At 40.3% G+C, this 14,896-nt stretch overlaps 1 protein-coding gene across 2 annotated transcripts; it reads right to left on the reverse strand.

The window, feature by feature from the left end:
* Positions 1–436: 436 nt before the first annotated feature.
* On the reverse strand, positions 437–13,232 carry LOC125881872 (AFG3-like protein 2). Of its 2 annotated transcripts, none has more exons than XM_049565303.1 (17): positions 13,035–13,232; positions 10,318–10,405; positions 10,120–10,179; positions 9,907–10,022; positions 9,651–9,800; positions 9,471–9,545; positions 8,914–9,035; positions 8,528–8,801; positions 8,228–8,365; positions 7,889–8,042; positions 7,678–7,785; positions 4,727–4,852; positions 4,483–4,593; positions 4,265–4,380; positions 3,914–4,114; positions 2,681–2,875; positions 437–2,445 (listed from the first exon to the last, which is right to left on the reverse strand). In XM_049565303.1, exons 1-17 carry the CDS (start codon positions 13,152–13,154, stop codon positions 2,224–2,226), a joined length of 2,376 nt encoding a protein of 791 aa, XP_049421260.1. In that variant the 5' UTR covers positions 13,155–13,232; the 3' UTR covers positions 437–2,223. The 2 variants fall into 2 exon arrangements, with proteins under 2 accessions (XP_049421260.1, XP_049421250.1); XM_049565293.1 differs by having other exon boundaries at positions 10,318–10,408.
* Positions 13,233–14,896: the final 1,664 nt, after the last annotated feature.

The raw sequence follows: 14,896 nt of genomic DNA on the forward strand, positions 1-14,896 counted from the left end.
ATGCCCCATGCACACCGCTGTCAGTCCTCATAACTTGGTGCCGGTGATGGCAGGAAACATCAGATTGAGGACAAATGAGCAGATACACCTCACACAAGATGGCTGAATTATTCTTCTTTCGATTAAGTCTTCACATGAAATGATACAAACTATGTGTTTCACCCATGGCTTCATCAGGTTTTGATGATGACTAATGAAGCCATTAGCAAAATGCATTGTTTGTAACATTTTAAGTGAAGACTAAATTAAAAGACGAAGCAATTCAGCCCTCTTATGTGTGGTGTATCTGCTTATTTGCTATCAAGCTGGAATAAAAATATTGTTAAAAGAGTAAAAATATTACCCTGACATTTTTAGAAATTATACACAACAAGAAAAAACTGGGCTGATAATACAAAACAAAGATACTGAGAATAAAGAGACGGACCAGTGGGTTATAAAAGTTGTTTAATATCGGTGTGAGCCACAACAGCCTCACATTCATTTGTTGTCACATCATAATCCTCTGACATGTACAAAGGAATATTCATCAAGCAAGAACAAGGATAGTGCATTGTCAAGCAGGCACAAAACACACAATATATTCCATTTACAACAATATACAACCAGCCTGCTCATCATATAATAATCGGGGTTTTTTTAAATCTGGATGAAAAAAATGGTCCAGTGTCAAGCTGGTTCGGGTCCTTAAACCTTCTACTGGAAAACCTGATAAAAAAAATTAAAAAGGGCCTTCACTGCCCATACTGCAAGGCATTTAGTTCAAGTACATTTTGATTTTAAAACGTATTTACGTGGCTCAGGAGCTACTGGCTTAACCATTAAGACACTGTTAACATTGTGATGACAGTGTGTAACCAACCCTTGTGGGAGGGGCTCTCAAATACATGAAATGCTACATGGATATTTATACAGCAGAGATTGCGTGGCTTACAATTCGGGAAAACATTCAAACATAAGCCACAATTGACAGAAAGGATGACAGCAATTTGTTGTCATGTCAATAAATGTTTCAGGGCATCGAGATGCATCCATGGAAAAGCCAATTAACCCTCTTTTTACTTTAAGACCCTAATTAGTGTGTAACACTCACCAATATGATTAACAAAAGAAAAAGGCTAAAAAGCATAACCAGAGTATGGTGTGAGTATTGTGAACAAAAACTGTCAGTAAGATGGTTTTATTGTAACAGCTAAGAGTCAGTTAAGAAGACGGAGACTGTGAGGTAGTGTGAGCGAGTGAAGAGAGCGTGGCTCATCTCAGCTGTTCCCAGCTCTCATGGGTGTCGACATCAATGTTGACTCTGAATACTTTGGGACACTGCGAAGGAGACAACACCCTACAGTACATGCGATCCAATGACATTGGTAAAATCGGTGCACAAAGCACATTAATAAACTGTTCTAACAGCTGCCTTTAGTGGAAAAAGAGCCAGGCTAAGAAAGGGTTAAAGTCTGTTGGAAGACTATAATGGTGATGAAAATGTAGAAATTAAGAATTACTTCCTTGTACGACGGTGTGAGAAAGCATAAAAAGACAGTCAGCAGTGCCTTTGAAAATTGAAACATCTGAGAAGCCTGGTCTCCCCCCTTTGGAAAAACACATGTATATATTTAGCTATCAACATAATGAAGTGGCAGCTGAGGCTGGAAGCATTGTTATTAGCTCTATAGATGTATGGTTTGATAAAGGCAACGAGCATCAGTATAAAATCTAACTCATATGATACCATCACATGATACTAGCACAGTGTGTAACTGAACAATGCACATCACAGCTAATATAACTGTCACATGATGTCCACTAATTGTGAATGTTAAAATGTATGTCTCAGTCAATTTCTGTTTTGTAACTTGAGCTCAACTTTTCAGACCATGGCTACAGATGACTCTGTGGTGTGTACATCAGTGTCGTTGCACTGTAGGACTGAATCAGAGCTTGGAAGGAAGGCACCTTTAGTGAAATGTTCACTGCAAACTGACCTGACTGTAAAGTGATGAGTAACTTTTTGCATAATTCCCCCAAGAATATAAAAACTACAATTTAAAAAATGTTATTATCCAGGCCATTTACGACCTGTGCAGGACATCTCCATCCCTCCTTTTGCAGCTGTCCGTGAGATGAGGAGGGGATCACTCTCAGAGCCCTGACAGTCTGGACCAGATGGCGCTCGAATTCTCTCCTGAATCCAGTGGAATATTTGCCCTGAGGCTGCATGTCCACCTACAGGTAAAGGGCTGATCTGTTTTGCCGATTCTGGGGCTGTTTTTCCTCCCCTTTGTTCCAGTTCTTTAGCCCTTCAGGTAGAGAGGTGTCCTCCTCAAGTTCCCCCAGCCCTTCTACAAACTCCTCATATGAAGTCTTCTCTTGAAAGGGACGGGCTCCTAGCAGCTCCACCATGTCGGCTTTGTCGAGAATCTCCTTTTCTAGAAGACGTTTTGCCACCTGCAACACATGACCAATAACAGTAAATAACTGGTAGTTTAATGACAATGGCTGACTACATTAATAGACAAGTTATGATATCACATATGTTTAGGATGTTGAGGTTCACCATCTTCCTCACAATCCAAACGTTTTTTTTTTTAAAAATTGAACAAACCATAATAAGCTATCAAAGTGCTGCATCACACTGGCTCTTCATCTATACATCTATACACTGAGCGATAATAGATCTCACCTTCTCAACCATTTCCTTCCTGTCAGTGACGAGCTTCAGTGTTCGCTGGAAGGCAGAATCTATAAGCAGGCGGACCTCCTGGTCTATGAGTTGGGCTGTGGTTTCACTGTAGGGCTTCTCAGTTACTACATCACCCTGCTGGGGGAGGTCGAAGGACACCTGACCCACTGCATCGTTCATTCCAAACTGTACAACCTAAAGTACGAGTAGAAAATAGCACTGTAAGTCAAAGGACAAACCGTTTCGTATGTGACTTTGGTTACAACATTCTCTGACTAACAAAATGTGCAGAGTGACCTGTAATAGTCTGAGCAGTAAAAAGACTCTAATCTTCAAGTTGACACTGCTGCTGTCTGCAGGAAGCTACTTGTTAGCGACGCTCAACTGAAATAATAGTGTACAGTGATAAAGGAGCTGCAGTATTTATCCTGTCACCATCGTTTTGAGAAAATCTTGAAACACACTTGGTATACAGAATGTAATTGTTAATTCTGTAACTGGTGTTGCAGTTTATTATTACCTATTCTTAAGGAATACTTACTTGCAAAATGACCATTTTTATATAAATTACTCACCACGACTCACCATTGAATTTGTTAAGAAATCTTTGTTTTTCTTGCATGCCTCAACAGTGCCCATAGAATCCGAAAAAGGAAAACATTCATCATGAATTTAAGTAATCAGGGTCCGTATTTAGCAACCACATAACTATATCAAGACATCTGTTTACATACTCTCACACAACTTGAGCAGCATAATCCAAATCCTATTAATCCAGTAATCTGCTCAATTCAAATAGGTGCATTTTTGCAAAAACATGAAGATCGAAAACACTGTGTTTGGAAAGTACTGAGCATGTGGCTGGATAAATGAGACTTGGATTACACTGCATGAGATATGTGAGAATTTGCAAACACATGTTTTGACATAGTTTTGCCTTTGTTGAATACAGACCCTGATTACTTCTATTTATGACAAATGTTTGCCTTTCTTAGATTCTTTATCCACCATGGAGGCATGCGAGTAAAACAGTTTTCTTCAATGAAATCAAGGTAATGAGGTGAGTTCCTTCCTTTAATATGAGTCATCACCACCTGTTCAACAACTTCTATTCAGCATATGAGAGTGTTTGACTCCCAATCACATAAAATCTAATGACAATGGATTATTACATACAGGAGTTTACTGCCTTGTGTATCTGTTAACACACTCATTGTAAAATGTGGTGATTACCTGTGCATACGCAGACTGTGTCACCTTCCTGAGGTCATCCTGAGCCCCGGTGGTGATTCGCTTAAAGAAAACCTGCTCAGCCACTCGACCCCCCAGCATCATGCACATTCTGTCAAACAGCTGCTCCTTGTTGAACAGGTACTGCTCCTTGGGCAGATACTGCGCATAACCTAAACCTTTCCCTCTGGGAACGATGGACACCTGAGGGAGGACATTATGATTTATAAATTAACAATATCATTGTTTGGTGAGATCCTCACAAGGTAAAAACAAGATTATGCAATGCTGCAGAAGAATTCCGACAGTCAAGCGGCACTGTGAGAGAAAAGAAAAAGGAAACAGGGTGACTACCTTAAGTAGGGGGTCTGCATGTTCTAGGAACCAGCCTGCCACAGCATGTCCGGCCTCATGATACGCTACAGTAGTTTTCTCTGGGAGCTGCAGGACCTGAGTCTTTTTCTCCAGACCTGTGAGCAAAGACGGTGTCTTACCAAACTGCAGTGCATGTGTGTATGTTTTTTTTTTAATTACAAAGAACTAAGTTATCGGCATAAATGTGGTTAACTTACCTCCAATAACTCTCTCCACTGCCTGCTCAAAGTGCTTTGTATTGACATGTTGGTTGAGGTGACGTGCTGCTATCAGAGCAGCCTCATTACACACATTAGCAATATCAGCCCCTGAGACACAAAAGGAGACACGACAACCAGGTTAGACTGTGCTGTGACAAAAAAAAAAATACAGCAAGAGATACAGAGGACAAACTGTATGATCCTAGATTGATGCAAACAAACACACATCTCTTGCTCTTACCAGTAAAACCTGGGGTTAGTGCAGCGAGCTTCCGGGCTAAAGCCTCTACGTCTATACTCTTGTCCAACTTCAAGGGTCTTAAATGCACTTTAAAGATGGACGCCCTCCCTTTAATATCTGGTGGGCCTGTAGAAGAAAAGAAAACAGACATATTGTGAATTTCAGGGCTTTCTTTTTTTAAAACAAAATGATAAGCAGTGAGCAAAAGCAGATTAAAATAACAGATACTGCAGAGCTAACATCATATATGATAATGCAACTGATACAGAGGCAACACTACTCCTATACATTGCTGAGAAAGGAAAGATAAGTGTGTCTCAGATTGTAAGACTCATCAGGATGGCATATTTACAAATATTACAGCAGCTGGTCCCGACAACCACTTAGCTCTTCTCCTGCAGTACAGGTGTTCATGTCATACTGCTGATTTTCAAGATGACGCTGACAAGTGGTTCAAGGTTGTTTATGCACTTAGGATTACTTCAAGTCAAACAACAGCAGCATAAAAGAGGAAGTAAAGGACATCAGCTACACATAGTCAATTCCAAAATGCTGGTGCCAACAACTATAGTGTTAAATTGATTTTGTAAAGCTGTGCATCAAACTAGGAAGCAAGGACAATATTGAAAGACACTGTGTGACCAAGCAGCTCCCTGTAAAGCAGCATTGTCTTTTACAAGGAGAGAATTGTTTTCACAGGCAAGCATGAGATCTATGACATTCATCTTGAAGATAGCTGTCAAAAATGCAAATATTCTAGAGCTTATATCTCGAGGCCTGTTGTCAAAGTGGCGGCTAGGATTGACACAAGGGTAGAGAGGAGAGTGTGATGGAGCATTTGAAGGATCCATCAGATCTCAGTTTAACAGTAGTTAAATTTGTGGCCTAATAAGAGGACCTTAACACAATGCATTCTTCATGCAGGCTAAACCAACATTTGTTTTTGTTTCAAAACAAGTGACATAATGATATAAAAAGCTAGGTAACTTATTCCTGATCAAACATTAACTACCTCGGCCATGTCGGTTATAGGTCAGGCTCATGTTGTTCGTTTGTCAGTGAGATTACAGAAAAACCACTGACAAAATTTTCATTAAATTTGGTGTACGTGTGGAACATGGCCCAAGAAAGCACGCATTAAATTTTGAGTGGATCCAAATCACAAGGCGGATTTTCCAATTATTTTTCCCTTTGGAAAGTTGGCCTTGGTGAAGGTCTGTGCACTCTGACTGCCCCTCTAGTTAGTAATGTGGCTAATTTAAGCACCTTTATCAATCCAATACTGTTTACACAGAACAACAGAAACACTAAAGGACAGGGAGCTGAGAGAGTCAACAACACAGAGAGGAGCGGTGTGTCCCGTCCCTCATGTTGGCCTCCAGTCATCTAATCCTTCTTTTATAGAAAGCCAGCTCTCTCATTTTGACCCAGTTTTCTTTGTCAGAGAGAAAACTGCCCGGCCCACTATTGTCCAGCACTGCTGGCGTACAGCAAATTAGATCTTAGCAGGCAGAAAAAAGATCAAGCATTTTAACCACAAAGACAAAAGCGCACAGTATGCAACACACGCTTTTAATGACATAACAAATGAGCAGACGCAAAAGAACAGACGCAAATCTGAGAGGCTTGAAGCTAAATTCTATGGAAACCATAGAGGGAGTGTGTCAAGGTCAAGCTTAGCACCTCGTCTGAAGCAGGCAAAAACAAACACAAATCTGCAATAGCAGCGACCACGTACACACATGCACTCACACACACAAACACACTCAAAAACACTTATCACTACACTACAGTGATTTATGACGATGTAGTGAAAGCTATTAAGGGTTCTTTCTTAAACCCGGCACGGCACAGGACAGCACAAAGCAACTGTGATTCATAATTTCCGACCAACACAGTTCTCATTTTCAAGAATAGCACCCATGTTATGTAAGTAGCAAATGTACTAGCACCCGTCTGTGCACCCATGAGCATGTAAGTCTTAGAATGAGGCGTGGTCAGGCACATTGGTGGCACATTTCTATTCTCAGGCAGCAGAAAGTGACTGTGCCATTGACCAACAAAAACTTGGTCTCAAGTCTACAACGCAGTATCTTCCTGCTATTTAAAGAGCACATTATTCAGGTAGTAAGATGCACCTACATAGGTGTGTTCACAACATGCGTACACTATGTTTGTTACATACACAGGGTTGAGTGGATGGGTTGCAGGTGTGTGAAATAACACAAAAATAATAAGGAAAATACTGATTACATTCTTACATTCATCTAAAATGTGAACGTAGCAGAGAGCAGAGCAGAGCTGCTGTCCGATTCCCAATTATTTAATTTTAATTTAATTATTAATTAATTATTTATTAATTTTATTATTTTATTATTTATTTTATTTTATTGTCTACTTTAATATTTTATTTTATTTATTTCATTGTCTATTTTAGTATTTTATTTATATCTTCATCTTTATCTCTTGTTTCCATTCATGCTGTATTTCTATTTCTACTTTGCACGGAGCATTGGAACAAAAACAATTTCCCCCCGGGGATTAATAAAGTATTCTGAATCTGAATTTGAATTAAGAGAGACACTGTGCTCATTTATGCATGAGGAGCAGCGTAACTTTATAATTTTCCGCTGGGTGCAGGTGGACCCTAACTGGTTGAATTCATGCTACACCCAAAACATACCTCTGATTAATTAAATGACTAAAGACAACCCCTTTGTCCCTTGCGCCTTACTTTGTGCCCAGATTATGGACCATTTAGCTCACAAAAGTGCAGCTGGACAGGCCTTTAATGCACTCGCACCATGCACTTAAGACAATGTGCTATAGAGCTTTTAACAGGGCCCTTTGAGTCTCTAAAAAATGTCAAATCTCAAACCAGTTCTCATGCATCCACAGGAGAGCAGGACTTACAAAGCTAGAGAAGAGGCAGACAAGTGCTACATTTTTACCTATATATATATGTCGATCAAAACGTCCTGGCCTCAGCAAAGCTGGATCCAGGATATCAGCTCGATTGGTGCCAGCTAAAACGACCACGTTAGTGCGACTGTTGAACCCTGTTGAATGACAAAAACAAATAGCAAACAAAGTCCTTGCAAAACATTGCACCAGGAATGGGAGAAAGGCTTTAACGCTGACAAAGATCACGTAACTACCTACCGTCCATTTCCACAAGCAGCTGGTTGAGCGTGTTTTCCTGCTCGCTCTGGTTGCCAAAGTTGCCCCCGCCTCTCTTTCTGCCAACTGCGTCGATCTCATCAATGAAGAGGATGCAGGGGGCATTCTTTCGAGCTGTGGCAAACGTATCCCTAATCTAATACAAGACAAACACAAAGAAATCACTTAACACCAACAGGGCACCTCTGCTAAGTGCTCTATATAAGGTAACAATCCAAAGAATCATTGTGTTTACAGATGCTGTGGACCATGAGCTATGTGTGCCCCATCATTCAGCTTTAAAACTACTTGGATGAGTATGGCATTTAGCCTGGTACTGACCCTCGCTGGTCCCACGCCAACAAACATCTCCTGGAACTCCGATCCATTTACAGTGATAAAGGGGACATTGGCTTCTCCTGCAGTGGCCTTCGCGAGCAAGGTCTTGCCAGTACCAGGTGGACCCGATAACACAGCACCCTGGAAACAAAGGTGTTGCTTAATGAGCAATAGAAATGCCTCAACATATACTTGACACAGTGGAGAAGTGTCTCATTTTAAAACCTTTTCTTAGCTCATATTTTTCTTTGGAGGAAAAAATTCCTCCCTATGCCACAATAGTTGATAAACAGGATGGCACACCTTTGGAATCTTGGCTCCGAGGTCCTGGTACTGCCGCGGGTTCTTCAAGAAGTTGACAAACTCCATAATCTCTAGTTTGGCCTCCTCACAGCCTGCGACATCCTTGAACTGAACGTTGATGTTGTCTTTTATTATCTTGGCCTTTGATTCACTCATGCTGAAGGGGTTTACTCGCCCCCTACCCCCACGGCCCCCTGCCATCGGCCCCTGCCGTGTGGCAAAAAGTAAAAAGCCTACCAGCAGTAAGGCTGGGAAAATGCTGAGCAGGAGAGTCCTGTGGGTGAAGAGAAAGAAGCTCCATTAGGACAGCATCAACATGAGCAAATCCAATATGCATCAGAATCACCGGGCTATAGTCTCAGCTACTCATCGGATGAAATTCTCACCCATCACTTTCACTGCTGTAGAATACAGGAACTTTCTGTGAGTCCAGTCCCATTTCCTGTTGGGCCATCTCCAGGTTGTGCTCAAATGAGTCAACACTGCCAATATTGAACCATAAATAGCTCTGAAACATACACACAAAACAGACAACATATAACATGCAATCAATATACATTATATGTTTTAAATTTTGAAGCAAGACTGTGTGACGTTTTTGAAGATGAAATAGCAAGGAAGACATACTTTTTCCTTACACAACATAAATAAATGTCTTGTTGCTACAGTCTTAACTTTATCTGGTGGGACCTGTAGCTTAGAGTGGCTAATGTTGGCAAACTCTCGATCGTGAAAGTTTATTTTTTGACTTGGAAATTAAAGTTTGACCAAATTATACCCAACTCAATACCCACTTTGCAGCATTGAACCTAATCAGTGAATTGGATTTGGGTGTTATGTATGGCTCCTCTCCTCTTGTGTGACTGTTAAACTACACTTCAAAATACCCCAAACCTAATCAACAAAAAACAAAAGGACATAAAACCATTTTCATGCAACTAACCACTTCTGATGTGTCCACTCCAGGGGCAGGAATTACTTTGACATATTGTTTATTTACAACCTCCAGGTGTGCCACCTGTGTAGAGAGCACAAAAAATTTGTTCACAGGGTTGCAAAACAGAAAGGTAAAAGGCACCTCCATTCAGAGGATACCAAAACTATAACCCTTTCTGTCTCTTACCAAGCCTCTGTTCAAGTAGTGATTCACAAAGTCCTTCCAGGAGATCTGCATCCCCGTCTCTCGGAAGTAAAAGTACAAAAAAGCTGAGACCATGCCGGCTGCAGCGATGGCAGAGTAGCGAAGTGCTTTTTCATCCAAGGGAAAATCATCCTGTTAGATGAAGAAATTTTACCATGTTATTAGTGTTTTTGTGTAGTGCATTATGTGAGCATTACTTGAAGGCAGTTATCAGCAAATTTCTGGACATGATTCACACCTGAAAGCGCGTCCACCAGTGTGATTCTTCCTTTTTCCCTCCTCGCCTTTCGTCCCCATCATCATTTGTGTCCCTCTCCTCCCGTACATGAGATTCTTGATCTTTGGTATTTTCGTCTAAATGGTAACAGAAGAACCAGTCATACACAGCAGAGGAAAGGAGAACAGAGGGTTCACATATGCTGCTTGTGATGATGACCCCAACCTTCCTCACCTTCAGTGGATTTGTTGACGCCGGTGCTTTCCTCATTCTTTGGGAAAAACTTTTCAAAACCTAAACCAGTTCAACAGCAAACACACACAAGAAAAGAATTAAGTGCAAATGGCTCACATTGACCTGAAAAGATGTAGGTCAGTGTGTAAACTTATTTAGCTTCATTACACGGTGTAACAGCATTAGGGGGTACACTACCTCTTGGTGGTTTGTTGGAGCTAAGCAACCGCGCAAGCGAGAAACTGTGTTGATATAATCCTCCACATCTCCTCTGGATCAGTGACGCCTTCTGAAATACAGATACCATATGATGAATACGTGGACAGGAAGTATACGGCAGAAAGGCTTCTTCTCAACATGCTGTATGTAGCAGACGTTAAACCTAATGTAAAATGGCAGACACGTTACATTAGCAGCTATTATCAATCACTCATGCAGACTAGCTTTCATGTTAATATGAGATATATGTCCTGCTTTTTTCCAAAGAACATTATTCACAGGATTACTGAAATCTTATTATGGGGTGGACATACTGGACTGTGTCACAGTTAACCTAATTTCATTACAACACTGTTGCAGATAACCCACTTATACAATGAACAGTTCCTTTAAAGCTGCTATTTACTCACATATCTGTCACTGGGGAAGATCAAACAGAGATGAAATTATACTTAAAGGTTATAAACACTTTTAAAAGTAAGTGGAATGTGTTTCTTTCACACAACTGCAAAATCTTTGATTGTTGTCTATCACTGGAGCAGCACTGATCCTGGGTTTATGCAGCTAATACTGTTGGGGTTACCTGAGAATAATAAAAACCTAACAATAGCTGAGGAAAGTGCTGCACTGGGTCAAGACACTAGGTGTAGGTAACTGAAAAAAATCAGGTGCTCCTCAAGGATAGGGCAAATAGTCGCAAAGGAAGAAAGAGCAATGACTGCCTCAGTTTACTATGTGAAGACGTCCATGGTTTGGGCTGGCAGCCTATAAAGGCATCAGAAGCACTCTGATTATAAATAAAAATCCTTTATTCACATGGATAGACCGTGTGTTGGAAACGTGTCTTCATCAGGGTACCAGGGCAACCTGATGAAGACTGTCTAAGGTTGAAACATGTTGATCTATCCATGTGAACACAGACTACCAGCCCACACCATGGACTTGTACACTGAGTAAGCTGGGACAGTCACTGCTTTTTATTCCTAATAGCTGATATGATTTGTTTTTACATGATCACATAACATAAGCAAACCTTTTGTTCACATATCAAGGTATAGCTCATTAACACTGTGATCTTGTTGAACCATAATCTTTGTCATCAAAAATGTCAGAAATGTTCAGTTTTAAATGTTGGGGATTTTTTAAAATATTAACTGTGAATTTAAAAAAACTGAGACACTTCAGAGGAACACTTCATCAACAAAATGACCATTTGTAAATCAATTAGTCATGTAACCTCAAATTCTAAGAAAACTTTGTTTTTCTGGCATGCGTCCACTGAAAACCGGGAACATCTCATTTATCTAATTGTATGCTCAGTACTTCCCAAGCATAAACATTTTAGCTAAAAAACAAACGCTTAGTATTGGGAGTCTGGCTTCGAAGAAAGCATAGATACATTTCACTTTCAGATTTGAGCAAAAATGCATGTGTTTGTGAAGTTCTGAGCATATGACTGGATAAATGAGACTTGGATTCTACTGCATGAGTTGTGTGAGAGTTTGAAGACGGATGTTATGATGAGGTTTAGCTGTTTCTTACTCTGTTTACTTCACTTAATTAAGAATGTTTGCCTTTTTTGATCTCTGGTCACTGCTGAAATATGAAAGAAAAGCACAGTGTTCTTCACAAATTTAAGATAACATGGCATGACTTAGTGATTTACAAAATAATCCTTAAAATGGAATAAAACACTTAGTGCTGCAGTTTACTGTAATTTCAGCCCATATCTGCACAGCTGCCAATATCAGCCTGTCTGTGTATGGGTCAGGCTCTATTCACCATGCAAAGTCCATCAGAGAGAAAAAAAGAGGAAACTCACTGTATTACATAATGTTTGTTTCATTTGAGTACGCACCATTCCCTTGTGAAAAATACTCCAGAGATAAGATCAACAATATACTGTATATCTGATGCATTTTTATTTCTGCATTTTATTTTTATTTATGTTCAGGGGCTAAGTGCAGCCATTTATCTGGCAATCAACAGGAAAAAAAATTAATCTGCACTATCAGTTTCTTTGATCTCATTATCATACTGCAATAGAAAAACAAAAAGTCCATTTAGGGACATCTCATTCCAGCCAGTGAACCTGTGTTACATCTAATTTTGGAGGAAAGAATATGAAAAATAAAACAACCTCCTTTGCAAAAAGTTCACTACTTTTAGATGCCAACTTGCGCACACAAGCGAGTTTTATACTTTTTAATAATTTGCATATCTTATAATATTTGCTTTGCCTATTTTAAAAAGTACATGCAACTGAATGAGTACGTGAGGCGGATGTGTGAGACGTGCACGGACTGAGCGCGCCCCTCCCCACCACACAGTCACAGAGACACACCCCCTTCAAACACATCATTATGAAACTGAGGAAACTGACTCCTAAACTAAACATTATCGTACGGAAATACCATGAGAGTGCAAATAACTGCGGAACTGTACATAAACAGTGCCGCAGCTTGTTTGTTTACAGGTGTTTGGGGGGTCTGCAGCCTGCACCGAGGAACACTGTGTTCTTTCCCACGACAGACCCAAAACACAGCCACACAGGGCTCAAACTCCTGCTACACACTCTTATTCAACACATGCAAGTAGCTGCTGTAAAACATTACGTTTGCATACATATTTGTTCTTGGAAAGGAGCGCACCGACTTTACATAATAGGAAAAACAACAGAAACAATGTCACCGTACCGACGCCAGTGCGCCGCCGCTGAGTAAAGTAGCCGAGATGTTGGATAACTCTCGGCTCCAGGTCCGAACCGCCCGCACCCGGTTCCGAAAGGGTCGGACACCTGCAGACAGCAGCCCCATCGCATCTGCTTCTTTCTCTGGGCTTCACTGGAGTGGAGTCCAGTCGACGAGCCCCAGAAGTACCGTCAAGACAATGCCAACTCGTACTCTCGCGAGATCTCAGTTACAAAACACCAGCATGAGGTCTCAGATAAGGAGCGTGTCACTAAGTCCCATTATGAGATGTTTTCTTTTACAGGTTTAGGATTAGGTTATATCTGAATGGAACATCTACAAGCTAAAACCACTAAGATAATATTTTAGTGTAGCACAAAGCCTGGGATTTAATTCAGTTTGAAGCCTCTGTTTGTTTTTGTGTTTTTCAGGAGCCCATGTAAAAGGGGGAGGGGGTCACTGGGTTTCTTCCTCACATGCTGCAAACCCATGCACACATATGCACCAATTTGTTGTAGACCAGAATTCCTGTTTACAATGGTGCTGTCATTAATATATATATTTTGTATATTGAATATTACATAACTTCACACAGTGTTTGAATTTTGGTTCAGCAGCATAAGACGTCCTGTACTCTGCGTTAATGGCAGTAATCCAACTCCTCTTCATGTACACACGTGTTCTCCTCATGGAGCCAAAGTAGGCGTGAGTGACTGATGCAAATGTGCCCAGAACATACTATATGACTATATGACAAAGTCATGTCATGTCGGTTTCATTCTAGTTCATGGTCCATATATAACCCAGTTTAATCTCAAGTGGGTCAGACCAGTAAATCATTGCATGATAACCTATAAATAACAGCACCCCCACATTTTTCCCTCTCTGTTAGTGTAAAGAAGTACATTGTGAAAATGTTCACCCAGTTACAAAACAGATGATGAACGTCCGGAGATGTCTCAAGAAAAAATGTCAAATTCAGTCAGTCTACGAGACTGGGGTTGGTTGTCACATTTTTTACTCTCGTTTAAATTGCTCATCATCATCATATCATCTTTCAACAGTCATTCCTACATTAAATAAACGCTGAGCTTGAAATGGGTATCCCTTTTATTTTTCACAACCTATTGTAACAAGATGTAATTAACCATCAAAGACACTCTGGCACATTGTGAACACCAATCCCATCACAAAATTGGTTGTCACAATGACTAGGGTTGGTTGTCCCTATAGTTATCAATTGGGTTTCAGAAAAAAAAATAAAGATTTAATAAAATGTGCAACTTTTTAGTTTTTTAAGATAAAACACCACGCAAGTTTTGAAATTAATACCACCTCCATACATGTACTCATCAATGTCCCTTGTGTTGAAACCATAAATTTGTACTCAGTGTTTGTTTGAATGATCCTCTGTAATGAAAATAAAATAAAGGAATTTACAGTGTTGAAAAAAATCTAGCCTTTATCAAAGCTATTGCTTCATAACAATTCATTATGAATTTAACATTATTAAATAACATGTAACATGTATGTAACATTACTATAAGTTCATTCATTCATTCATCTTCTAACCGCTTCATCCTCTTGAGGGTCGCGGGGGGCTGGAGCCTATCCCAGCTAACATCGGGCGAGAGGCAGGCTACACCCTGGACAGGTCACCAGACTATCGCAGAGCTATTACTATAAGTTTAAATGTGAAACAGCCTGGGTTGAAGTGTGTAACTGTAGAGATACAACATTGCTTTTGTGACAACCAACCTGTGGAACAACCAACCCCGGTTTCCCCTACTCACTGTCGCTACATGTGCATTTTTCTATACATTTCCACTCCTGTGTAGTGCTGTTGGCATCATCACAAGAAAAGTAAA

The sequence above is a fragment of the Epinephelus fuscoguttatus genome, linkage group LG2 (genome assembly GCF_011397635.1).
Source record: "Epinephelus fuscoguttatus linkage group LG2, E.fuscoguttatus.final_Chr_v1".
NCBI classification, from domain to species: Eukaryota; Metazoa; Chordata; class Actinopteri; order Perciformes; family Serranidae; genus Epinephelus; species Epinephelus fuscoguttatus.

Excerpts from the sequence above, each read along its gene's own strand:
- LOC125881872 (XM_049565293.1), bottom strand. The coding sequence starts at position 13,154 with ATGGGGCTGCTGTCTGCAGGTGTCCGACCCTTTCGGAACCGGGTGCGG. Across the intron at positions 8,366-8,527 it reads TCGGAGCCAAGATTCCAAAG|GGTGCTGTGTTATCGGGTCC; the intron begins GTGTGCCATCCT and ends CTTTGTTTCCAG. Across the intron at positions 8,043-8,227 it reads TTGGCGTGGGACCAGCGAGG|ATTAGGGATACGTTTGCCAC; the intron begins GTCAGTACCAGG and ends GTCTTGTATTAG.